The 27,067-nt window shown below is 44.2% G+C and overlaps 1 protein-coding gene across 1 annotated transcript in view; it reads right to left on the bottom strand.

Annotated features, from left to right (window-relative positions):
- Positions 1-802: 802 nt before the first annotated feature.
- URB1 (URB1 ribosome biogenesis homolog) overlaps positions 803-27,067 on the bottom strand; it is a 42,202-nt gene continuing 15,937 nt past the window's right edge. The window contains exons 14-39 of the mRNA XM_032094271.1: positions 25,711-25,823; positions 24,749-24,868; positions 22,324-22,440; positions 21,541-21,679; positions 20,669-20,839; positions 19,524-19,720; positions 18,753-18,977; positions 18,046-18,225; positions 16,536-17,397; positions 15,465-15,666; positions 15,091-15,268; positions 13,902-13,960; positions 13,568-13,761; positions 11,763-11,873; positions 11,610-11,673; positions 10,633-10,804; positions 10,000-10,102; positions 7,056-7,216; positions 6,575-6,686; positions 6,171-6,277; positions 5,494-5,637; positions 4,747-4,856; positions 4,000-4,176; positions 3,423-3,664; positions 2,082-2,681; positions 803-1,492 (exon numbers count right to left, since the gene is read on the bottom strand). Of these exons, the coding sequence (XP_031950162.1) occupies positions 1,281-1,492; positions 2,082-2,681; positions 3,423-3,664; positions 4,000-4,176; positions 4,747-4,856; positions 5,494-5,637; positions 6,171-6,277; positions 6,575-6,686; positions 7,056-7,216; positions 10,000-10,102; positions 10,633-10,804; positions 11,610-11,673; positions 11,763-11,873; positions 13,568-13,761; positions 13,902-13,960; positions 15,091-15,268; positions 15,465-15,666; positions 16,536-17,397; positions 18,046-18,225; positions 18,753-18,977; positions 19,524-19,720; positions 20,669-20,839; positions 21,541-21,679; positions 22,324-22,440; positions 24,749-24,868; positions 25,711-25,823 (5,072 nt within the window). The 3' untranslated portion in view covers positions 803-1,280. The remainder of the gene's footprint in view (positions 1,493-2,081; positions 2,682-3,422; positions 3,665-3,999; positions 4,177-4,746; positions 4,857-5,493; positions 5,638-6,170; positions 6,278-6,574; positions 6,687-7,055; positions 7,217-9,999; positions 10,103-10,632; positions 10,805-11,609; positions 11,674-11,762; positions 11,874-13,567; positions 13,762-13,901; positions 13,961-15,090; positions 15,269-15,464; positions 15,667-16,535; positions 17,398-18,045; positions 18,226-18,752; positions 18,978-19,523; positions 19,721-20,668; positions 20,840-21,540; positions 21,680-22,323; positions 22,441-24,748; positions 24,869-25,710; positions 25,824-27,067) is intronic.

Below are 27,067 nucleotides of genomic sequence, written 5' to 3'. Positions count from 1 at the left end.
CGGCTGAACTCGGCGGGGCTCGGCTCGTTCGGTGGAGCTCGGCTCGGTTGGGCTGAACTCGGCAGGGCTCGGCTCGGTTCGGCTGAACTCGGCGGGGCTCGGTCGTTCGGCGAGACTCGGCTCGGTCGTTCGGCGGCTCTCGGCTCGGTTCGGCTGAACTCGGGGCCGCTCGTTGCGCTCGGCTCGGTTCGGCTGAACTCGGGGCCACCTGATGTCAGCCCCTAGGAAATCTACGTGACACAAAACGTAGCCTCTCAGAGGCATGCAGCTTCTTAAAGAAATAATATTTTTAACTCAAGTCTTGATACAGAGCTGATGGCTCTTTTTGGACAAGAATACTTAGCTCTAGAAGCAATTCCCTAATTTGCATCTCATTTTTATTTATCCTCCCAAAAAATTCAATACATGTCACAAGGAATGTGCAGTTCTGGTTTTTCCCTGCAGAATTTGTACAAAGGACCTGGGAACAGCACACAGTTGTGAGTCAATTTAATAAATCCTGGTTTACATTTCAAATGTTCACATTCTGGCACTGCATGGGTGCCAGTCTGGACGAGCATGTTCAACTACCCTCAAGGCCACATTCATGAACAATGGATCAGAGTTCACAGGGAATTCCCAATAAAACTCATGCATAATCAATGAGCAGCAAATCCTTTGGGGTTTAGTTCCATCTCTCACCTGTTCCAAGTGATCAGATGGGCACTGGTTGCACATTGCAGCAGCAGTGATGGGTCAGGGCTTTTAAATTTTTTTAATTTAAAAAAAAAAAAAGGGAAATAAAAAGAGACAAGTTCTGATATAAATGTTTTTAAAAACCATTTAATTTAAACCCAAGATGACCACCACGATTCCCAAGTTCACTCTTCTATTCTTACTGGTATTGGTATCATGAAATCAACCCAGTTCTTCAAGAAATAGTAAATCATCATGACTAAACCTCTGGCTCCTCCTTATTTGCACTTACACCTCACCGTAGGAAGCTCTGCAGCCTTTGTTTCCCATCCTATATTGGAGAGAAGATGGATTTTAACAACACATGTACACAGTCTTTCTGGTTCTTCAAAAAGTTAAAAATGCCTGTAATAAAAATGATACAAGTAATATTGTGTCTCAGCCTCTTGAAGAGAAATTGGAGCTTTAATGTCCCACTGAGAGATGTTGAATAAAATCTTCCCCGAGTTTGCACACATTAATAAAATATTGATCTTTATGAACAGCTCAGGAGGCTTTCATGGCTCAGTGATGATGGCAGAGCACAGAACGTTAAAGAAGAAGGGTTAGTTCCCTGAATTAATGCCCTGATGTAGCCAGACTTTTTTGCAAAGAGACATAATAGTTTCTTCTCCTCGTGTCTGAGTTTCCAAGTCATCCTGTAATTCATAAGCTGCACTAGTGCAGACCAATCTGACATGGGTAAGTAACATATCCGGCTCCTGTGCTCCAAGCCACATGTCCCCGATGTAAACGGAAGTCAGGAATACAGAAACAGCTGTGGAAGAGAGACGAGAGAAAAATCAGAGCAAATATTCTTCTATTTCCACACAGTAATACCAAACCAAGCCATTTACCTCCAGGCCTATGTTTTAAAAGAGTTCCCTAACTCTTTTCCTAGACGGACAATCTGGGTGGCTTTGCCCATGCAAAGCCAATGATCCTCCTCACAAGAAGGAACAAACCAGTTTCCTGTTAAATAAAACAGCTTGAAACTGACCTGTCATCTGCTACCATTGACCAGCACATGGATCAGCATCCAAGCCCATGCAGACTTGTTCCTTGCAGACTATCTTCCCTCTTGGAGTTCTGTTTTTTTAATACCTTTTGTTCCATTTTAGTCCTTGAAAGGGAAGTTTCTTTGAGGGAGTGTGAGTGTTGTACTGTCAGAAAACCACACAGTGTGACCATGCTCTGTGCTGCCCACCCCTGTCCCCATCCCACCAAAGAAACAGCTTCTCCTTTGGGAAGCTATGAGCCTGGGTGGATATGGGAAAACTAGTTAAATGGATTAAAAAAGCCATGGAACTTCCTACTTCCTCCCACCATTGCCTCGTCACATGAGTGATAAGAGCAAGTCAAGTCACCTGTCCTGTTCACATCCTCTTCTGTTGCTGCTGACAGGCACAGGGATTTCACAAGCTCGTGGAAGGTGCTGGCCAGGCCCTGCTCCTCCACGAGCTGGAGCATGATGGAACTGAACACACCAAGCTCCTTGGAGAGCCCAGCTGAGGTGCTGCTGGCCTGGCAGAGCCGGGTGTAAAGCTTGAAGAGGTTGTTCCTCAGTGTCTCATCCCTGAGCACCTCCCGCACGGCTGCCGGGTGCGGCAGGACGCGGTTCCGCAGCCACCGCAGCGCTGGTGACACATCCTGCTCCCTGAGGAGGCTCTGCTCAGCCAGGGACCTCACCAGCCACTTAGTGACGACATGAGTGGATGCACAGGTGACAGCCACTGCTTCAACCCCGGGCTCACTGGGTCTCAGGGTCTCCCCTCCCTGTTTGGAAGGTGGTGCTGGGAAAGTAGGCTCCCAATGGGCAAGGATGGAATTCAGATGTTCTCTGCATTTCTCCAGCTCAGACACTTCCAGGTCTGCAGCAGTGTCATCTTCCTCCACCTTGTTGTTCTTCTGAGTGTAACGATACACGTGAGATGAGACTTGAGGTTTGTTCTTGTCTTTAATATTTTCTGTAAGAAGAAAACCACCACCAAAACACATATCAGATACTCCAAAGGTCTTTCTGAGAAGTTTTAAAGGGTGAGAGAAACTTTAGAAAAGCTAAAGCTTTTACAGTATTCCTTAAATGCATGATACTTTCTTAACTGATCCAGAACATTTAAACACACCTACAGAAGCTTTAATGTGCACCAAAAGCAGTTGCTGCTGCAGGAAACCAGTGTTGTTTTAAGACCTCCCACTCCCAAGCTCCTTGCACTTTTTGTTCACAGAGAGAATGAGAGAAGTCACACAACTCCTGCTATATTTTTCCTTTCTTCAAACACTGATGACAAGAAGAAAAGTCAATTATTCAGTTTTCACTTGCTTTATCTATTTATTGCGATCCCCATCCACACGCAGAATGATTCAAACCTTTGAGCACAAAGCCTCCAGGCATGGCCTTTTGTTTCAAGATTTCATTAAAGAATACCATTTTTCAAAGCCCGTCACAAGATTTGCAACTGTTTCATTTTAAAGCTCTTTCCCGTTTTAAACTGTGTTTTTCCACAGCTTCCAGAGTGTGTTAAGGTTAGCAATCACCACAAGGAAGATCTGAAAAATGGCTTTCCATTTCCTTTCCTCCTCCCTCAAGCTACATCAGTCTGACAGAAGGTATTAGTACTATTTCCAGAGAAGTTTGCCTCACTTGTACTGCTGGTTTGTAACAGCTGCAACAAAATAGGCCTTCCTTGAAGTATTTTAGCACTTACTGAGCAATTCTTTGTTTTGGTACTTCTGAGCCAGGGCCTGCAGGTCCTCCTGCAGCTGCAGGTCTTTGCTGACAAGGCTCCACTTATGCAGCAGCAGCAGCAGCTCCCTGCTGGAGAGGACGCTGTCGTTCACCGTGAAACGCCTCATCTCCCTAAAAGCCTCAACAACCACAGCACGGTATTCCAGCACAGAGCTGAGGGTGCTGAAGAACTCAGTCAGCTTGGCCAGATCTACATTAGTCCTGTCAAAAGACAACACAAGTGCCACATAATTTCCTGCATGCTAATTAATAAGTACAGTTTTTAATCCTTACTGTCAGAAAGGCCAGGAATTAAGGACATAGGACTTGACAGCAACTGTGCATCAAAGTTTACTTTATTCCCCATGTACACAAACACCTAAACCCTCCTGTCAAAAAAATCTCATCCAAATTCACTACTCAACATTCAAATTGAAGGTGACAAAAGGCATTAATCTACCAGAGATAAAGAAATACATCTGGCCTTAAAAAAGTTCAAACCGGACAGAGGATGAAATGCAAACTGACTAAAATAAAAAACCAAACAAGGGACTTACTGAATATGTTTGATTAACGTGACCAAAACATATAGAAATTCATTTACAAGCTGAACAGGAAGAAGTTTCCTGTTTTCCTGGGATTGACTCTTGTTTTCTCTCTTGTCTCCTAAATTTGTTAGCCACAGAGTATGGAGTAAGGAAATAATTTTATTTATCACCTTGTTTTCCAGAAACCTGAAAAACAAAACAAAACAAAAAAAGGAAAAACACATTTGGAAGGCAGATCCTCACCAGGAGCTGGTCCATCACCTACAGGGGGGCATATTCTAGTGCACTTCTGGTGCACCTGCCGCAACGTGTCAGGGCACTCTATGCAGAAGAGGTTTTGTGTGTGTGTCAGGGAGAGGCAAGGAGAGAAGGAATGTTCTAGACTGCTCAAATCCATTACTGTGCCACTTCCTGTGCAGCAGGTCCTGTCACAGGATGCGAACCGAGGGTGCTTGAAATTTAAAAGGTGAAGACACCAATACAAGGTTCCATTTTGCTTTCTCAGTTTTTCAAGGAAGTGTTTTCCAAACCATGAAGCCCCTCCACCATCATCCCTCCCACCACAACCTGAAAGCATCTTGATTCTATTCTCAAAAACACAAGGGACACCTCAGAGTTCAGTAAATTCTGCCAGCACAGTCCTTGGTGCCCCCGGCTGTCTCCTTGTCTGTCACCCTTGTTTTCATACTCAGTCACATAATTATTCTACTGTGGGCAGTAAAATTGTTCCCATCTCTCCTGTACTTCTCTGGTTACCTTTTCTCTAAGCTGTGCAAGACCCACGTGAGGAGGCTGTGATCCTGTATCAGCTCATAGGCAGCTCTGGTGACACGGGCAGCACTTTGTAATATCTCCAGAATACGACTCTGAAACAGAAAATATAACTTGTTCTTTTACAGAATCAGAAATAGTCAGGATCTAACTATCAAGCTCAGAATTGGCAATTTGACCAGTATCTGATCAACTTCCAGGCAAAATGAACACCACCTGCTCTCAGCAACCCCAGGGAAAAGACATTCTCCTTTCAAAGCTTCATACCACAGGTGCTACTCTTACAAGAACTCTTCAGGCAGCAAGACAATTTTATCTTTTTGTTCAAGGCTTTGATACCTGAAATACTCAGAGTGGATGCCCCCAAACCTGAGAGCTCCTGGCACGTGAGTTTCCCTCCTGCTGAAGCACTGTTCAGGTAACAAATGTGCTGGCTGGGGAACAGAGATCCCCAAAAAAGAAAAGGTCCTGACTGTAGGAGCAAAACCACGGTACTCACACGAGGCTCCATGATGGCAGGAACCTGTTCCAGTTTCAGGGGATAATGATGTTACTGGTTTAGACATAAGCAATTATTTCCCCCTCCACACACACACAAAATCAACAAGGAACAGATTTTCAAGAGGGCAAAGGCAGAGTCAGCTGCTCCTTTCTGCTTTGTACTTGAGATCTCCAAGCTATGCAAACTGCTGTGGTTTGGGGTTTCATGGTGCTTTCTTTTTAAATTCTTACCTGGGAGCCCTCATCACACAAAGGACTGTTGAAAAAGGAAAGAATGATCTGGAAAATCCTCTGGTAGTCATAAAGCTCATAGCAGTGCTTGTCACGCAGCCCTTCCCCAAGAAATCTGAGGATCCACTCACGCTCTGTTTTGTACTGGAAGCCACAGAGAAAAATACCACTATTACACATTTAGACATTCCCAAATAATACCTGCTCCTAAGAGCACAAAACCCTGGTTCCCTGTGAGTGCCAGCTCAGGGCTTACCACGGCTTGTTCTGGACCTTTCCATTTCCATTCCTATCAAATTTAATCACTAACATCCATCAGGAACAGTCAGTCTGCAGCCCAAACATGCAGTGGAAACGGAATTTTAAATGTTGCTGTTACTAAAACACTTGAGTTGAAGTCAACGTTACTAATCTAACCTCAAAGATGAATGTAAACTAGCTGGGGCAGAACATTCTGCTTATTGTGCTCACAGAGCACACACAGCACAACCCATTGTGTGTTAGTATTAAGAAAACAACAAAAATCCTGCAGAAATAACATTTTTAATTCCAACACGAAACAAAACAAAGATGCCTCTAATTAACCACCTGTGGGAGAACGAGATTTCATTATATTTTTATGGTGTTTTACTATAAATTTCTGAAGAATTACTGGATACCTAAAATGGGACTCTTACCTCAAAATCAAAACTGTAGAAAAGCTGGAAAAAACCTGGTACTTTCCTCAGGTCCAAATACTGGTGTGACAGAAGGAATCTGTTTACCTTTATATACATGTGCTCCTCTGTGAAGAGAAAAAGCTGTTATTGTGGAGGAGGACAACGTTCCCAATCCACAACCATGGACAACAACAAATGGAAGCTGTACTGTGCTGTAGTGTTCCAAGCTAGGAGAACAGCCCAGGAACTGCAGAAGGCCTTTGCTCTGAGGCTCATGATATTGCTGCCCATCCCTCCCCTTTTCTTCCCCAGAATGAAAAGCTCAGTCGAGAGTGAATGAGCACAAAGCAGGTGAGGAGATCAGCATTCCTCATGGCTTTGTCTTTCACCCTCGCAGTGACACATGCAGGAAGTTCCAGTACCTGGCTTCAGGATCTGCTGTGCCACACGAGCAATGTAGAGGGTCAGGGAGAAGGTGAACCTGAGGTTTGGCTGCCCAATTCCATTCTGCACAGCATCCAAGAGATACAGCAACTGCAAGAGCCCAGGGAGAGAAGCCTGAACCATAGCCCAAATGAACACAACAGGAGCATGAATACATAAATCAGCTTCTGGGACATTTCACAGGCCGTAGGTCAAATATCAATTCCATCAAGATTTCCATTCCTACAAACAAAATTCCTAAGAATTTCTAAAACACATTTCCCACTTTCTCTCTCCATTGATTATAACAGGAGGAAACACAAAGCAGTAGAGGAGAAACGATGGGAGAGAGGATAAAAAGCTTCTTTTAGCTCTCTCACCACATGCATGTAGATGGATGAGCAAGGCAACATCTCTCCCACACACGTCCATGCCCTAGGAGGTCTCACCTGCCAAACTGGCAACGGAGCTGAGCCTTACCTGGCTCTTCTCTCGAAAGCGAGCCCCTTCCAGATGGGAGCGGAAGGAAGCCAGGACAAAATACGCAGCCGCTCTCATGTTGGAGTCGTAGCTGCTGAGGGCAGCCACTGTGAGACCCAGGGCATTAACTTCCACAAACTTGTGACATGCCACCACACACTCTGTGGGGGAACAGGGGGAAAAGAGACAGAAAGCACCCAGTGTGTTAGTACTGACATGTCCCAGTGTCTATAATCCTTAACATTTCTGTTCATGAGCACCCATTTCTGGCTCTACCCTCACAAACTACGACCTCGGCAGATGCTGAAGGCTCCTCCAGCTGATAAAAGGCTTTGGCAATTCACTCTGAACAGGAATTCTTTACCTGAGCTGAAATTCATGGGGCTGTTCTCATTTATGCGGGACAGAGATGATCCTGCCTCCTAGGCCATGCAAAGTTAGGGGTAAATTCTGTAAAGACATCTTGTATCTCACTGTTTTAGGAAAGCTGAGTACAAAGAGCAACAAGAAGGAAAATTCATCTCTCCAGAGCATTTTTGGGTGCCTGAAAGACCAGCACTAAAAAGCTTCTGTAACAGAAAGGGCAGGAGAATAACACACAAATAGCCCATAAACCACAGCAGCTGTCCCTGTGCAGGCACAAGTGACTCTGCTGGTAGGCCTGTTCTGAGCCAAGTACTCAGCTGTACCCCGAGCCCTTCTGGGTAAAACAAAATCCAGCAGTGGCCAGAAAACAGCCCAACAGGAAACACACCCTCCAATGTAACACTTATCTTCCACAGCACTTTGCCACCAGGATTTGGAGTTTCTCCTTTCAGGGCTTGTGTCCTGTGTGTTTTGAAGGGTTTGTGCCATTTCTACCCACTGATGGCTAGAAATGACTTGGTACGAAACTTCCACCTTATCTCCAGGAATGGCACCTCAGTGGTATTTCACCAGCTACAAATGTACTGTGAGTTTAGCAATAATATCAATGTATTTTCTTGCAACCCACACTGAAGGTCACTGAGGAAGTTTCTAGAAACAAATATTCCTATTTAAGAAGGGGCTGCAATCTTACTGCCAAGTACCTGCATTTGGTCCACCGATTTCCTCCCCTATCGCTGCGCACACAAACTAGGGTGCGTGTGTATATACATATCTATATATATATATGTAAAAAAATCACAGATTATTTCTGTCCCTGCACCAGCACCTGGGCTGTTTCTCTCTTTTCTCAACTGCTAAAACTTCTAAAACTCAACTGCATGCCTGGCAGTTTCTTACCCAGCTCTGCTGGTTATGGGCATGGTAAAGCAGGGTCTCCACTTCCCCACCAGCCACTGCCATTTGTCCCAGAGTCACCACTCTGGCTGTCCTTCAGGCTGCAGGTCTGGGGAACTGCTGATGTGCACTAACCATTCACACCGTGGAGTAGAGCCACAGAAAGAAATCCAAGGTTCTCACTTCAGCAGTCCACAGGAAGATTTATTTGGAAAACTTTTTTTTACTGAAAACATGCAGTGGTAATATTTTCCATCCTGCTGACCCTGGAGAGTGCATTCAACAACTAACATAAAATAACAAGCTGCTATTAAAAAAAAAATCCCAATTTAATTATATGTCTGACATACAGCTTGTTTCAGGGACCTTGAGAACCAGGACGGAAAAGCTTTCCACAAGATGCTTATCAGAGCTAAAGATAGATAGAACTTGCTATCTGCCCAACTCCAGACTTACTTTTTCCTCAGCGAGCATTAAACACCGTGCAAGAAGTCCATGTTTATAAATTCAGACGGCACTGTGCAGCCAGTACAAAGAGCAAATAAATAAAGAACTGGGAATTCCAAGAGCAGCTGACATGGTTTATGAGCACCATGGGACTTGGACTCCTAAACCACTTGGGCCCTTTAAAAATGCCCCTCTTAGGACACAGACTCTCACTCTCTGTGGAGCAGCTAAGAGGGCTATTTTTCTCCTCTCCAGGTTCAGATTCAGGATAGCCTCTGTCTTTCCAGCTCCACAAGAACATGATGTGCAGCAGTTCCCTCAGCCTTGGTGCTTCCCACATTAGCAGCCACCACCTGGCTGCAGTGCTGCTGGGGCTGCCACAGACACCAAATCCCTCCCTCCATGGGGTGGGTGTTGCTGGCAGAGCATCCTTTTTCCAGCTATCAACACTAGGTTCCAAAGACACCAGTTGTCCATGTTCTTCATCCCTGTGCCCCTCAAAGGCCCAGCATTAACTGGAATGCGTAAGAACCTTCAACTGCAAAATGTCAAATAGCTCTGGTTCTTTTTCTCCTCTGAGGACTTAAAGACAGTTCTTTTCCTGCTGCCAGGATTATACAGAGCAGTTCAAACCATAGCTAAGGACAGGCCAAGCACACCCAAACAGGTGCTGTACTTGCAGGGGTCTGGGTGAACAAAGGACTGTGTGATTTCACTGACAGACACTAACAGCCTGCCAATTGCTTCCTAAATTATTGCTATGGAAAGCCAAATCTAGCAGTAACTACACAGTGCTTAAGCATAACCCACACAGGGAGAGAGCTGGTTAGGAAATCCCTTAGGGTTCTTGTCGCCCTTTGACCTGAGGGCTCTCTCCAGGGACAGTGTGTCTGTGGAGCACAGCAGGGATGTACATGTGCAAAGCAGAGTCATGTCGGACAAGAAACTTGCTGATACTTCAGAGCCTATTTGTGACACACACTGGCCTCATGCCCATCTGTCTGGTGGAAAATGAGTTGACTGAAGTTTCCCTGTTCTATAACCACAGCCTGTAACAGGCCAGATCTCCAGCCAATTCAGTCACAGCCCTCACAGTAGTTTGTTTCTTTCCTCTAAAGTCAGGCACAAATTCCTTGCAGTGTTAGCTCTTGGATCAGGGATAACAGAGTTCCAGGTGCAGCTCCTGAAGCAGAGCAACCTGACACTAAATACTAAAGACAAACACTCACTTTACCTGGTCTGGTGAGTTCACTGAAGAGCTGAAGTAGAAAACAAGGATCATAGAAGTCATCAAGGCTCTTGACTGTTTCATCTTTATATAGTGACTCTTGTATCCCCTGAGACCAAATCCAAACCAGTATTTGTAAGGAACAACATCAATTTCAAGCTTGGCTTCAAACTTCCAAAACCACCTCATCCCATTATAAACCACTTGATACTACACCTTGTAAAATATGATGGAACACAGGGTGAGACTTGCTTGTGTTTAAACCCGGCTTTCACTGTGAGGGTACATCCACAACTATTTCCCCTGACCAGCACCAGCAGGTAAAGAAGCATGTCAGCAAACCATAAGAAAGGCTGGAGAGCCCACTGACAGCGGATCCTTGGGCTGACCAGTCCCAATCTCACATACATGACAACCTTTGCAATGCACAATCACCCCTGCTGACAAGATGTGGCCCATATCTTGCAATTAATTTGAAAAGGCTCCTAAAGAACTAATTCCAGTCCTCCTATGAATTGAAATAACTCTCCTGAAGGAAACAAACTGCAATGTATTACATGGATGCAAGAAATGAATGCCTCAAGGCTCTTTGTGCACATCCAAAGAACGGTAACCATGGACAGGCTGAATCAAAAGCACCTGTGATGGCAGCAGCCGGCGATGCTGAGGGAACGACAGAATCGTCTTCATCATCTTCTCTCGATCCAGCAGACACAGAATCTCCTCCATGCTTGGCTGCTGCCACAGGGACTTGCCCAAACTCTTGCAAGTCCTGTGATGCTCCACAGCAGCTGGACCCCACAGAAGGATCCTAAAACATTGATAAAGGTAAAGGCATTAGGCAACAGAGCCAAAAGCAATTACAGAGGAGATCAATTAGTACTGAAATTTTGTCTTCACTTGTAGTTATTACCCTGTGGGACTTGAAACTAGAACTCGTTTCCCTGGCAACACCTTTTCCATCCATCCCAAAGCTTTTCAAATTCAGTCTGAGCATAACTCTGCCCTCCCCGCCCTCCCTGTCCATCCAAGTCAGAATGTATCTGTTCAGAAGTACCTATGGATTTAAGCTGTAAGTGCAGGTAAGAATGACAGCAGCTGCATGAAGGGACATGGATCCAGACCTGCCTCAGCTGCCTGAGCCAGTGCTCTTGCACTGCTGGTGGTATTTCAGCCCCTACCTCCAGGACAGAAAAGGGCACGTAAGGAAGGCAGACCAAACCAGAACTGTTGGCAACAGACTTTCCTGTGGACGCTTGGGCACAGGAAAGGGGAAAAGTCCACTAGGGACTTATGTTTCAGCCTCCCAACTGTGAGGAGACCCCTATAGTGGGGTCCCAATTATGGAGAGTGAGGGACTCCAGAAATGAGACATTCCTTCATCTAACCCACAGACACCCAAAACAACACAAGAGAATTCTCTTGTTTAGGCAACACAAGAGAATTACATTAAGAATAGGAAATACATAGGAAAAAAACGTTTCCAAAAGCAACATTCACCTTTAGGTTTGACCTTGTTCACTGTCTCCTCCATTTAAAAATGAGAGCCTGGAAAAACAGCAGTTGTGAGACTATCTGTGTGTAGTCTGCCCAAGAAAGTCAGGTGCTCATCTTACCTGGAGTTTATAAGACTTTGATTATTCTTCTCATACAACTGAAGCAGCAGCAGTATCTTCTGATCTAAAACCCAAGATTGAACCCAAAGTTAGTGACCTGTGGAGACAAGTACAAGATGCAGAAGGAAGTGCCTTTGCCAGGCTGCCACTCACCCACAGCACTCAGTGTGGCCCCGTAGGCTCCCAGCAGCACGGGGAGGTGACTGCTCCCACAGAGAGAGGGGCTGAGCTGCACAGCTGTCAGCAGAATGTCCACCAGCGCCTCTGGAACAAGCACAGCCTGAGCCCTGCAGCTCTCAGTCGCACAGAACACAAATAAACACTCCCAGACCCACTCCCAATGGATGCACACACAACACTGGGCATTTTACATCAACGTCTATCTCTAGAGATACCACAGCCCATTTCTCCAATACACTAAAGGGTGATTATGATGCATTTAATTCAAGAGAACATCTTAAAACAGTATTCCCAAGCTGAACATACAAGTCCCATGGCCAGGTGAGGTCCCCAGGGTGGAACACACTACTCTGCAGAAGCTTTCCATGTGTACACACCCACTTTCTGGTTAAAAAGGAGTGCTGTACCCTATCTTGCCACAGCTCCACTCCTTCCTCCCCCACAAGGGCATCTGGAATGAGCTCAGGAGTTGCACAGAGAAAGGCAGACATCCCAGCAACCTCCTCAAGGACTCCAGAATTCACAGCAAAAACTTGTAAGTCCCCACTGCACCTGCAGTAACTACCAGAATGCTTCTGCACTGTGCATTCCTGCAGGGCTCAGCACTCAGTTTGTGAGCCACAGGAACTCTGTCCTCAATTATCCACCTTTGCTCTCTAACCAACTGAGAAGCAGAGAACACAAGTGATCAGGTTCCTCAAAAGCACACAGGCTGGCTGTAGCACGCTCAAGACACGACTCCAGATTTCTTTACTCTCAGTATCTGAAAAGGCCTGAGCTTTGACCCTAGTTATGTGCAGAAATATAAAATGCATGGCAAAACTGAAGAGCTCCTAAAGTATTGGCCTGAGTGAATGCACTTGTGACACTAAGCTTCTGGAATACTGCAGCTGGCCTCAAGAGAATCCATCCTGCTGATCTACAGAAATACAGTCTAAAGGTAAGATACATATGTACAGCAAGCAGCAAAATCTATTCCTTATTTTTAATTTCACTAAATTGTTGACTTCACAAGAGCTTTTTTCTCTTATCGGTTTTTAAAACTTGAAAGCTTGTTTACATGTTGCTTGCCAATAAACACAAAATTTGTTACCAACATGCTGCCCTGAGAATTTTTCCCCCCCTTTTCTTACACAGCTCCTTCAATCACTGAATCTCAAACCCCTGTACAGTGGGGAAAAGCTGAGGTCTACGTAGATTAAATGCGGTTCAAGTTCAGGCAGGATTTCAGTTGCCAGCAAAGAAGAAACAAAGCCAATCCTACACAGGAACTAGCATCCAGTTTATATTCCTCTGGAAGGATAGTCCTCATTAAAGGCTGCAATATGAAATACACGTAATTTAAATCACCATTTTTAATAAAACTTGCAAAATCAACTTTAAATCTCCTGTATCAACCTATTTTAAAGCAGGTTTAAACATCCCAGGACCTATGTGCACCTTAGTGATCTTACACTAACTGCCTCACAGAAACCAAAAGAATCAATCCAAGACTTCAACTGGGTTAAAAATACCAGAAAAACAAACGAACAAACCAAAATAAAAACCCAAACACATCTTTCCAGTAGTTTTAAAGACAGAAGTGTTTAAAACCAGCATAAGATGAATGTAACATTTGGATCCAAGCAGAGGTACAATGCAAAGGCAAATGTCAATATTCTGGAACTGTTAATAACTCTGCAAGTATTTACATAGGTGGCTGTGCTGGATGGAGAGAATATAATGCAAGAAAGGCAAGATTAACTATTTAGTATGGGAAGAAGATGATTAAAAAATACCTCTTATCTGCATGTTCTTGCCATCTTCTTCTCTTGACCTCAGGATGGCTGACAAAAATAGAGAGTGCTGTGTGACCATCATGTGGAGTTTGGAGAGCTTGACTAAGCTCTGACTAAACGAGGATTCTTTCTTGTATAGTAACTGGATGGCAGCATTCAGGACCCTCAGGAATGTTTCATCTCTGTAACGGTACCTTTGGGAGAAGGATCACAGAGAAGTCAGATCCCAACCAAACCCAAGGAAAGCTGCTTGAAATACAAAGCTGTTTAAGAAATGAGAACTCGGCAAAGAAAACTTCGTAAAACCCAAGCAAGTTAAAATGAAAACACTTACTTGAGTCCTGTCTTCACAAGGCTGCACCAGTCATTTGGGTCCACCTCTTCAACCACGTACTGCATGTAGCGAGTAAAAACAGGTGTTGGTTTACATTGGCACACAGAGCTTCTACAGCAATTTCTGTTCAAGGGACACACTATAAACATGCAAGCCAAAGACTCAGATGGGATGATCAGAGGCTAACAGGGGAAAAAAGCTCTTGGATACAACAATCCTACCTCCTGGTTCAAAGGAAACTGCAAGTGTTGTTTTGTTCGTCTGGGAACAGAGGAACATATGGGCTGCATGGAATTAAAAAGCAAGCCGGGCTGTAGGTTCCAAAAACCCAGTGGCTCAAAACTCTTCAAACTCCTGAAGTGTGAAAGGAACCACAACTTGGCAAGTCAAAGCAAGAGACAGGGTACCAGGCTTTTGTGTGGTTTAACTAACCAAGCTTGGCCCAGGCAGTGGCTGGGTGTATGTGCTCCTTACAACTGATGTGCCCTGAGGAGCTGGGAACCACAACAAACCCATCAGTGTGGAGAAGACTGACAGCTGCACATATAAGCAGTCCTGAGAATGCAGGTGCCAACCTCACCAGGCTGGAAACACCCTCAGGATGGACACTGTGAGGTGGCCCCAGGGCCTGCAGAGTCAGCCAGGTCCTACAAGGGAATCTCAGCAAAAGCCAGTGAGAGGGCAAAGACATTCACTGCTCACAGAGACCTTCAGTGTTGTGTTACAGGGATCGGTGTTTACTGAATTCAAACCAAGGGAATACTACAGAGGGAGTGATCAAACAGTGTTCTTCAGGATCAAAGTCCGGATTTCTACTTATGATCAACCAGATTTTTGCCCCAGACTTCAGATGGCATGGCAGGTGGATCTTGGCAGAAGTGTCTCTATCACCTTTTTTTAATAAAAAAAATAAAAACCACTAGTAACCTTTGATCTCTTCCTCCTAAATACCTCATACACCTGTCTTCAAAGGGGATTCTTAGCAGAAAGCCATCATCAAGAACATAAAACTGCTTCATATAAAGGATTATCAGGGCTAAGTTAAGTCTACAAAAGCTATTAAAAGCCCATGGAAACCAGATTCCATAAAACAGGAAGTCAGGTTCAATCTATATTTACAAAATCTACAAGTGCCCAAGCACACATCTGCATCCAGTCCCACTGTGGCAAAGCAGGTAAGAAGTCTCACCAGTAATTCCTCTAGCCTCAGCAGCATGGACCTCTCCACTTCCTGCTTGCTTTCATCTTTACTGCTGCTGTACATGGCAACTAACCCCTTCATGCAGGCTGACAACAGATGTCTCCTCCAGGAATGCAGCTCCTCCGAGTTTTTAAGCACTCTGGATATGGCATCTGCCACAGCCCAACTGCAGAGAGATAGTTATTGATTTTTTTTTTTTTTAATATTTTAACTTGGTTTTTTGTGTATGTTAAAGATGACTTGCTGCCAAAGTGCAAAGCAACAGATTCTCTGAGGATACGATGCTGTCACTGCTCCCATTCCAATCAGAGTGCTTCCCAGGGCAAACTGAGCCCTGAGTAAGGCACACACACACTGCCCACCTCTCTTCATTCCCTGCTCTCTCCAGAGCAGCAGGAAGCTGGTCCATCAGGCTGTGCAGCCCTTTGCTTTCTGAAGGTGGCAACAACTTTGAAAGAATTTGCAGTTTCACAGTGGCCTCAGGAGATGCTTCTGTGTCCTGAATCCCAGCGCAGAGCTCCTTCCACAGGGCTTTCCTCAGGACAGGCGTGACGGCCGAGACAACTGTTGGGAGAGCAGAGGGCACAGGTTCCACCACCTGCAGGTGTTCAACAACAACAACACACTTTCTAATCACTTAAATCACTTTCTAATCCAGGCCCAGATTACTCAATTTAAAAGAAATTACGCGACAGCAGCTGCTAATCTGCTACAGAGAAGTGCTACAGAGAGGCTCTCTTCTTTACCCATCCTCTACTTCCAGGCTGCTGACAAGGTCTTTTCACTGCGTGACCTTTTAGGTAGAGCTACAGCCACAGTCAGCCTGCTTCCTTTCCTATTTACATTTCTGGGCAATAAGAGGAATGAAAGCAAAGTGATCCTGTTCTACCGAGTTGAATTCTAACTCATCCTTTTGGTGATAGAGAATTTAACACACTAGTCTATAGATGCAATGCTGCTGTGGGTTTGGAAAGTTCTGGACTGCCAGCCTAGGAGAGCATTACTGTAGCCAGCCTACAGCCGGAGATTTGTTTTAGAGGAAATTTTTGGACTCTGTAAAAGTGAAAGCTTAGGTTCTGAAAAAACCATGCAGACACTGTTCTATCTGTGCCCGAGCAAAAGGTTTTACCTCCTGTACAAACCAAGAGAAGCCCAATGACAGATCTTCACATGCACTAAGCATTAAATAAGGGCTTCAAAAGAGAAATCCTGGGCAGCAGTAACTGTAAGAGCACTTGACTTCAGTCTCACAGCCAACCCTCAGCACAGCCCTTCACCTTTAGTGCTGCAGAGGTACTTACAAGAAGTCATTCGAGGTCAGACATCTAAGTTCTATCACCTCTATCTGTTGTGCGGATATTCCAATACCTTAAGGCCAGCAGACCCTAAATTTGGCCTCCTGAATCAAAAGCAGGGCTCAGTGGTGCCTTTACCTGCAGAAGGTCGGCTGAAACCATACTGGTCTCTGCATTGCAAATACACGTTAATGAGTGGAAGAAAGCTCTCCATGTGTTTCCTGAGGTACTTCCCAGTGGCACTGCTCAGACACCAGAGCTCGAACTGCAGCAGGTGAGTCCTGGAGTGCTGGATCAGCATGGCCACAATGGCCAGGGAGGTGCACGAGCGCTGGGCAAGGCAGTGAGCCTGCACCTCGACACCAACTGCAAGAGCCAGGGCTGGCTCACTGTGAAGAGCCTGGAGGAAAACTTTCTCCAAATCTTTGCTGGCTGATGCTGACATCAATATCCCCAAAGCTTTAATGTGCTCTGTGGATAGCAGAAGTTCTCCTTGCTGGGGATGCCTTTGGTAGCTGTCTGTGAGGAGCTGCACCAAAATTTGTCCATAGAAGTTTAACTGTTTCCCTTTCTTAAGGGATTTTTCAGATTTCTGAGCAGTCAAGCTCATCTCAGGAAGTCGCAGCATGGTTAAAGTGATCTCCTTCAGCTGAGCTGCACTCATGTACATGTGCAGCTCCTCCAGAGCCTGCAGCTGATGAGACTTCCTGGGACAGACCTGGCTTCTGCCCTTCCCCACAGCCTGCAGCTCTTCCAGGACACTTTTTTTGATAGCTTCAAAATACTTGGACAACACATGTCTGTGATCTGCTGTGATGCTCTGCAGGATGGGGGCACATGTTTTCAGCAGCTGGAGCACTCCGGAATTGAGGTGAGCTGACAGGAGCTTCACGGTGACAGGGTTCAAACCAGGCTGAGGAATAGAGCGCAGTTCCAATGCCAGGAACCAGCTCTCCAGTGTAGGATGTCTGAAAATCAAGATGAGCATATCTTCCAGTGTCTGTAACAAACAGATGTAACAATATCACTTAATGGATAATCATAGTCCAGGGTAAAAAATTAACTCATCCATCTGTCTATTTTCCACAGCTTGTCAATTATAATTATTGAACACGAAATCGTCTACTAGCTGGCCAGAGGATAAAAATATTAATCAATTACAAGCTCATAAATATCATTCTTCCAACTTTTATGCTGTGGGATTTATGCTGTTCTACTGAATATTCTAGACATGTCTAAGCACATCTCCAGAGGAAAACTGAATATTCTGGGGTTCATCAACACAATTCCATTCTAATCTCCACAAATTAATGGAACAGATGAAAGAGGGGAAAAAATTCACTCCTCAAGTACGTAATTGTCATAACAAGGCTTTACACAGGGCTGAGAGAATGAATTTTTTTCTGCAGAAGTGATCTCTTTCAGGACGTCTCCTGACTGTGCTCCAGCTCAGGGCTGAGACTGTGGGTGATGCAGCTCAGCCGCATCTCCAGACAGTAGTTTTGCAACTGCTGGACTACATGCTCTATGTTCCTAAGTTTTCCTCCAAGACCTTAACAGCATCTCTCTGTTCAGCAGAACTACTCCCTAGAGAATCAATCAAATCAAAGTTTACTAACAGGTGTCTCTGTATCAAGGGATCTGGTACCTTGTCATTTGAAGACTCTTCTGTCATCAGCCACTCCTCATCCATGAAGAGATCCGACTCAGCCTGATGCTCTTCCCTTTTCTGCTGATGATCCAGCCTTATTTGATTGCCCCGGCACAACAAGCTGCTCAGCATGTCCACATAGAGGTCAACAAGTTGAGGACCCAAAGCTTTACCAAGCTATGAAAATAAAGACATCTCGGAAGTGGAGAAAAGAGGAGGATGGGAGCAGAAGGATAATTATGCAACAGGAATGGGAGTTAAGTAAGAGCTACTTAAGATTACAACCTCTTGTGGGGGAAGGAATTGCTCCCCTATGTAGAATCCTGATAAATAAATAATAATAAATATTGATAGATTTTCATTTATACAGTGACATTTGATGTTACACAGGCCAGTGAATTTTACTCTCTGGAAAGGCTTCTTAAGGAGACCCAGGAGCTGGATTAAAATCTCGAGCTTATTTGCACTCACATGGATCAGTAAGGTAACCCATGCAAAGTAAATCCAAGACTCCTCAACAGTCAGAAGAATTGACATTTGTTTACAAATTAGGTGCAGTTTTGTCTTGTGCTCTGTAGCCTCAGAGCCAAGTACAGGGAAAAGCTGCAGAACTGGAACCTAAGTTTTAACAGCCAAGTCATTTGTACCTTCTACATTAAAATAAACCAAACATAACTACAATATTATTACAATATTGCTCTTACACTGCCGAAGTTCTCCACTGTGGATTTCAGGTATAGCAGCACATGCTTTGCTCCCAACAAAAGCTGTTCAGGTGGGAGCCAGGAAGCCAATTCTCTCAGTTTGGTCTGAACACGATCTTCCAGTAAGATATTGCTCCCTCTCTCATAAGCTCTCTTCAGCAAAGTGGTGAATACAGAATCCAGTGTCATAGTAGGTTCTTCGTTTACCTCCTTGTGGTTTTTAAACTGTTTAAAGTGAAAAAAAGCATAACAGAAAAATAATGATGAGTATGAATCAAAAATCTCTTCAGCCACCTTTGTTCTGAGATGAGGTCTGAGCTGAACCCGGGCTGAAGCTCCAGGAGCACAACTATGCAGTCCTGCTAGAATAGAGCTGTCCAGCAGTGTTCCCAGGGGAATCTGTAGTGCTCACTGCTGGCCTTGCAGAAAAACTCACCAAACCCAGCCCAAGGGGCCTCTGATCCCCAACCCACCTGGGGGGAACTCCAGGCACTGTGAACTCAGGCCACGGCACACACTAGGCTCTGCTGTGCCTGGTGAGGGGTCTGTGTACAACCCCTGAGCCCTGGCATCACCTCCCAACCACCACAAAGCTCTCTTGTGTCATCAGAGGAAAGCCCTGGAGCAAATTTGTGTCCCAATGTGATCAAGAAGAAATACAGAATTGGCTCAATAAAAATGCTCCTTCTGATGGAAATGTAACCTCTATAAACTGTGAGGTTTTTATAGGAATACTGGCTCAAGAATTCAGTGACTTCAGGTATTCCATACCACAGGTTCCTGAGATTGCTGGGGTATCCAGAGTTTATAGTATTGGTTAAACTGGTAGAGCTGAGGATACTTAGCAACTTTCAGAGACTTGAGATCTTTATCATACAGCTGGAACATCAAGCAGAGGGCAAGGGGTTCTCTCTGAGAGTGTAGGAGGTCAGTGAAAACAGCAACAAGGTACTCCACAATGTGTGCTCCTAGAAAAGCAAAAATAAATGAAACTATTGACATGAGCACAGGCACTGGGGCAACCCTTCTTACTTCCGAGGCATCAGCCCACAGAGCATCACTCAGAAAAGTACTGAATAAGATCAAAAGGTGTTTGTAGTGACCTAGACAAGTGTTCCTGACCCACTGAGGCACCTGAAAAATCCTCCACACATTAGTTCTTGCTGAAGTGAATAATCCACCTTCACTGTGTTGTGCTAAACATGCCTATATTTTAATAGGAAAAGACCCCTGCCAAGCACCACCTCAGAGAACTGATTGATACTGGGGGGGGCTCACACCCCAGTTAACATGTGCAAGTTAAATAGAGAGAATTTTCTTTCAGAACTGGGACTTTCAGTCCACCCCAGGTGCCACTCGACTGCCAAATACACAGACGACTTAGTGAGGTGCTGTGGGGTTGGCAAATCCTGCTCCAAGCCCACCTGATGCCCCTGTGACTCCAACACTTTCCTCAAGGAGGTGGTAGAACTTTGCAATATTTGCCACCATAGCTTTATTCTGAAGAAGTTTTCTTTGGAAAATGCATCCATTTCTTACTTAAGAGTGCAGTCCTCTCTCCCTGACCTCGGGAAGAGCTGCCATGGAAACCACTTCCCTCTCATGATCTCCACACTCTGCTCTTAAAACACTGTGGTACTGAAGCCAACTACTTCCAGACCAAGACTGCCCACGCAGGGACAGTGTCTCTTCTGTTTAAGGTCAGGGAAAAAGGGTAGAAGCACCTACTGAGCTTTAATGTCTCCCTTACACAGGAAACACCGTGGATCTGCACCTCCTTCTGCTCAAAGGGAAGATAATAAAATGTCTCAAGGTAAAAAATGATAAATGGTAAAAAATTATGAAAAATGGGTAAAAATGATGCCACTTTCACTCCACTGGCAGAGATGATAGATAAAACCAAAAAAAGTCTGTACCTGTTCCATTTTCAGACTGAAGCAACAGTACATTCCTGGCTTCTAACGCAGCAGGGACAACAGCACTGAAGGGGAATGTTTGGATAATCATGTCTTCATTTAAAGAGAAGCCAATTTCTTCATCTAAGCCATCACTGCCCTCGATCAGGACATCCACCATATCCAGGACATCTAATAAGTGAACAAAAAATCTAAGCAGAGGATCCAGACTAACTGGAAAAACAACAGAAGTAGAACACAACACTACAGGAATGAAAGACATCTTTGTAATTCCTCCAAAAAAAAAAAATCAAAAAAAGGATGAGAGCCAGATTTGTCAAGTAATAGAATGTTAAGTGCAACACAAAAATCACAGCTGAACTTCACTCTGCCTTTCAATGCTGCTGTCCAGCACAGGTTGCCCAGAGCAGCGGTGGCTGCCTCATCCCTGGCAGTGTCCAAGGCCCGGTTCGACAGGGCTTGGAGCACCCTGGGCTACTTAAGGTGTCCCTGCCCATGGCAGGGGGTGGAACTAGAGGAGCTTTAAGATATCTTCCCACCCAAACCATTCTGGGATTCCATGATTCTAAGAACAGCCCCAGAGAGAAAGACTAAATTTCCATTTTAGTTAAAAAATGCTGCTGCAAGAGCCTGAAGACAGATTTCAAATACTGTTAAAATGGCACAACCACATCAGAAATTGCTTTTGAGGATAAAGTGGTTACTTTGCAATTCTGACTTCTACTTCTGATACCAAGCACATGTGGAGGGCTGAATCCTGAAGGTCCTTACTTAACAGGATTTCTATAGTTACCCATCCCCAGTTTGCTGATTATGGCTAGAAAACGTAGCCCCAAGTCCTGGCATTCTGTTGTTGAGGGGTTACCACATACCATCAATGTGAGAGACAGGGATGCTGATGTTATCAGAGTCCTGTTTAAACATAGTGACCTGGAGCATGCTGGCTTCCTGAACCAGGTCTGCTGCCTTGTCTGTGTAGGGATAGGGGTTTGTCACCAGCTTCAGCAGGATCTGTCAGCAAAGTTAGAGAGAAAGGTAAGTGCACAAGCTGTGGAGTGCAGAGGAACTGTATGTTGCTAAGAAAGACGATGTGCTAAAAGTGGTTAGAAGCTGGGCAGGTTTTAGGAGGACAACTTCCATATCACTTCTGCAGGATTCTGTCTACAGGTTCCTGCTCTACAGGGGACACTGATGGGAAAACAAAAAGTCCGCTGCAATTTGGCATCTAAATTGCTACCACAGACTGAGTCCCTGGGGAGACTGCGCTGGAAAGGAAGCGCTGGGCATTCAACATCCTGAAGAGTAAACAGGAACTGTCAGCTTTTCTTGTAAAAGATCACGATTTACTGAAGTCCGATAATTCTGGCACCTAAAGAGGAGATAAAAGCTACCCACACATACAACACTCTACCTTTATACCAACAATGCTGTAATAACAACTGATCTTTTTGGATTTCATTTTCCTCCAGATCAATTTGCTGTCCTCCCATCCGAGACAAGAACGATGTCACCTTGGAAAAAGAATCCCAAACACTGCTTTTCTCCAAATTCATTCACTGATCTTTGACAGGTTTCTCAACAATAGCAACAATATCTCTCGTTTCCACTAATACTATTCCTTGCATTGTTTATCCAGTTAATTTGAACATTGTTACCCTTTCCAAAAACTGAATCACTGCTTCCTTTTGGTCTTCTTTTGTATTATCCAAGTGTTCCAGCCAAATTGAAAGTTCCTTCCATGTGTACTCAAACACTCCACTGTCACGTAAAACCTGTCCAGGAAACAAAGGGGGAGGTGTGTAAATAAACCTCAAAACACCTGAAACACAAAACCCCAAGAGACACAGATCTTTTTGTATAGTAACTTCATGACTCCTCCTTCCGGGAAAGAAAAAAAGAAGAGCATGTTGATGGAAAGAAGTATCTGTTACGCTCCTCACCCTATCAGTTCAAGAGGCCTTATTCCCACTCACTAGGGGGACTTTAACTGTACAGTTGAGAATAAAAATCTTACTTCTATCATTTTTGGAGAGCAGGTTATACTGATTTCAGAGGGTTGTACATCTTTACATCATCACAGGCAGGAAAAAAATAAAAAAGGCACCTTAAAAATAGCCTGTAGGGGAGTTTTAGAAAACTACTGATCTAACATAAAGGAAAATCATTGCTAAATTCAATCTAAATCAGGCTATTTGTAAATTGAATTAATCTAAAAAATTAGGCAGATGGATAAGCAGTCACATAAATGAGCAGTGGGTTGTGACCACAGCAAGGTCCAGAGAGAAGTGCAAGTTGCTGGGCGTGGTGAGGTAGACCCAGATATACCGCAACCAGGAAACAGGCTGTAACATACCTAGAAATTTTCCCTCACTTCCATGTTCTCTAAATTCGGGCCCTGACCTCAGGCACCCCAACTAGGAGCTTGGTGACCATGTGCTCCAGCTCTACAAGGAAGAAAGGAGGAGGGAGAAGAGGAGAGGAAGGAATCGGAGTGACACCACAGTTAAACTCCCTGTCCCTCACTCTCAACAAGAGAGGAAGCCTTGCCCAGCTTCCTGACGCTGGCACCTACATTAAATGACTGCAATTACACAGGATGAATCTGTGCCTTTCCTCCTCTCCACACAGAAAATACAAATGAAGCTATCACAACTCATTTGTTCTGTGTTTACTCTGTACAACACCAGCATCTCTAAAAATAACTGCTGCTTACACAAATCTGACGGGGTAATTAATTGAAATAAAGAAAAAATGAAGGAAAAAGGATTCATTTTAACATAATTGACTATTTTTGGCAGAGTCTTGAAATAGAAATGCACTTGCAGCTCTCACGAAAACACGCAGGAACAGAATGTGAAATCCAAAACAAGCCTTCAGCTCCATGGCACTGTGTAGAAAAATAAGTCCTTACCATCTATTTTTAGCAGCCTTTCTGCTGACGTAACTGCCTTAACTTCCCTGCTCCTGCATTTCCTTCAGAGAAAATGCCATGGACTGAAGTGGAAAGTGGACACAAGAACAAGTCAGGCAGTCCATGCTCCCACTTGGCAAAAGAATCTAAAACCACCAGGAAAACAACACATTTTGAGCAGTTTTTAGTTGAGACATTCATTACTGGGAGGCCAAGTGAACCTGCCTTTGATCCCTTGCAAGGATCAAGGGCAACTAAACCCTAATTCAATCACTGTAACTTTGGTCTGCTTGACTGAATATTACAATAGCACTCTGTGATTGGAGCTAAATGCAAAGATTAAATACACAAAGCTGGGTACAAATTTGTGTGCCATGAATACTGCAGGACACTGCACGAGGAGCCCTGTTCAGGGCCAGAACAGCCTCCTGGATTTTCTCCTGGCAGGATAGTTTGGTTGCATTTATTACTAATGTAAATCTTTACCCCTACTTAGATAACTAAAAGACATCCTCTTTTAACAAGGTGCTGAAAACAACAGCCACTGGTGTCTTGTGGACTTGTTGGCCAGTTTTTCTGAAAAGTCAAATAACTCATTTAAATGGAATGATGCCTTAGGTTTTAGGAGGATTTTAACACCAGGGGATTTAAATTAATTTTTAAGACAAAAAGTACTCCTTGCATCAAAGCTTGTATCAGACAGTAACAGAGAGGCCTATTCTGCAAGACCAGAGCAAACTAGCTGAAGCTTTAGGAAGGCTGGAGTGCTGAAGTACAGATTAAATAAACAGTGACAAAAATCAAAATCAAAAGTAATCTCTTTTTGATCAATGTCAAGACCTTTGCAGGCACAAAATATATTGACTTATTACAGTGTCAGAATTAATTCAGCCTAGGGGGTGGTCAAACATTAAAGACATTTTCCTGAGTCTTTCATCAACTGCTGCAGGAAAGTCAGTTCACAGCATTTATTTTCATAAAATATCTAGCTAATAGCCAGTTATGTGACAGCAAATTCCAACAGCAGTCACAGGAAACAGAAAAGGAGACTCTGTTGACCACACAACCATGCAGTAAAGGTATCTGCTTTGAGGAAAAATTTTACAATCCTGAAATTTCAGACCAGCGGGATGTAGTGAATATACTGATAATTCAATTCAAATTCTTACCTTAATGATTAATTTTTTGGTGGAAATTTTCAGATGAGAATGGGTACTTGTAACAAACATTTTCATCAGTAAATAGAAGACTGATTTTTCACCAGATATCTTCTCTGACTCAGAGATGTCCTACAAGAAAAATGTATTCAAATTTCCCTGCTACAGCAACACTGTACAGGACTATGTTGCACTGAGACTGATATGTAAGGTAAGTATATTATTTTATAGACCTGCCCAAAAATCCCAAGGCCAGAAATGAATGGGATCATTTACACTCCTTTGCATTCAACGAGCCAGGATCATTGTACCCACTTGTAAAATGCTTTCCTGGAAAGCGGAAGAAGACAGAAGTAACAGACACCGTAACTACTACAAGGACCCAAGACAAAGCCACCTCCCTCATTAATCATCTTTTACTCCCCAGTCATTCCACTTCTATCCCCGTTACCACACTCCATGGGTGTCTCTGCTTCCCCTCAAAGTCAGGTCCACTCCTTTCTCCTGACATGGCAAGCAAACTCTAGACAGAGTTCTTATTTTACAAGCCTGCAGTAAAAAAGAGAGCTGGGGCCCTGATGGTTTCCACTAATTGTGGAGAGCATTAAAAAATGTTGGAATCTTCCTTGGGAAAGGGTGGGATGGCTCCAATCAGTGGTTCATTTCCCTGGTCTGCAACCTCAGGCTTTCCAGGCAAGTGGAAACCAGCACATTCTCACTTGTGCTCCTTTCCAGAGACACAAAGAGCTACAGGAACTTCTCCAGTGTTCATCAGGGAGGCAAAAAATGATGTCCTTGTAAAAAACCTTCCAGCTCAGAAGGGATTTTTCACTCCTGCTAAGACTGTAATTCCTGTTGGTCTTATAAAAGGTCACCACCTAAAATGACTGGACTAATTTAAAACAAGGCAATGACAGATGGAAAGATTTGAGAACAACAGTCCAAGGAAACATAAATTTGCATCAGCCTCTTACCTGTACTCTGAACCAGGCAAATTTGTTTGCAGGAAGTTCCAAAGCCACTTTCAGTATATGGTGCTGGAGAAGAGGAGGGACCTCCTCCCGCAGGCCCTTTTCAGTGACTATACCTGAGGTGTGAAAGCAAGAAACCAACTTCAGTTTGGTCCATCTTCCTGAGATCTCAGAATGCTCATCTTTTAGGGTTTAAAACACCTGGCAATTGGCAGATCTTCATATCAAAGGGTCCCCAGACATACTGCAACTATGTTTGGCCAGCCCAAGGTGGGAATCCAGTCCTCAGAGGGAGACTCCATCACTTGACCCCAGCACAAACCATTGGTCCTACATGGGAGTATAAAATCTCTTTTATCAATCTCAGCAACCCTGAAAAGCTGTGACCTACAGGATGGATAAACTGGAGAGCAAAATACAGAATTTAAGTCAACAGGAAATCTTAACACTCATACCATGACAATATTTGCTCCAGACAATGGGACTTTACACTCATGTCTCTCCCTACATCATTTTTATCACCAGCAAAGGCATAACCTCACTTCCTCTGTCACAGGTCAGGCAGCTCCTGCAGTGTGATCAAAACCTGAGCTGCTCACACCTGACCTGCAGGTAAATTACACGGGGACATCAGCTGTACAAAGCACTGGTGCCTGTGCCTCTCAGAGCCCATGTAGGATCTTTGTGGCCCACATTAGAGAGACAAAAATACTTTTAAACAGTTGCCACCAAGGCAATCCAACAGTAAGATCAAACAATAAAACTCCACCAGCTATTTAAAGAACATATTGCTACAAGGTAGAAAAATATGCTGCCTTTGTCGTGAACGTTTCCATCAGGGTGATCAGAAAGAGCAACAGAACGCTCACACTGACACATCTGAGAAAACACGGTCTCGTGATTCATTTACACCATTTTCTACCATACCATCTCTCTTCAAAATCAATATCCAGGCTCACTTCATTACATTTGTTTGAGAATAACACTTTATTTTCCAGTCTGTTTAACTTTGTTATTTCATAATGTACCCAAAAAGACCCGCAAAGAGATCTCTGCTTCCCGAAAAGGCGTCCTGCCTTTTGTCCAGTTGGAAGTAAGCAGACCAGTGCAAGAAATAAAGGGATAAACAGGGTATGTGATCTGGTGAGTCATGAAGTACAAAAATCAATTAAACATGCTTTGACAGAGGGAGGAAAAACTTCACGCAGGAGACAGTTTATTTAGAGAGGGATTTTGTTTAAAGCCCCTTTTTCTCTGACAGGTTAATTAAGGCATTTACATAACTCCCATCCTTACACATCCCAGGCCCTGCCTAACACACAGATCGCTGCTTGAGCTGTGTGGCCCACAAGCCCTGGTG

The sequence above is a fragment of the Corvus moneduloides genome, chromosome 2 (assembly GCF_009650955.1).
Source record: "Corvus moneduloides isolate bCorMon1 chromosome 2, bCorMon1.pri, whole genome shotgun sequence".
Lineage (NCBI taxonomy): Eukaryota > Metazoa > Chordata > Aves > Passeriformes > Corvidae > Corvus > Corvus moneduloides.
This window is presented reverse-complemented; position numbering and strand designations above follow the sequence as displayed.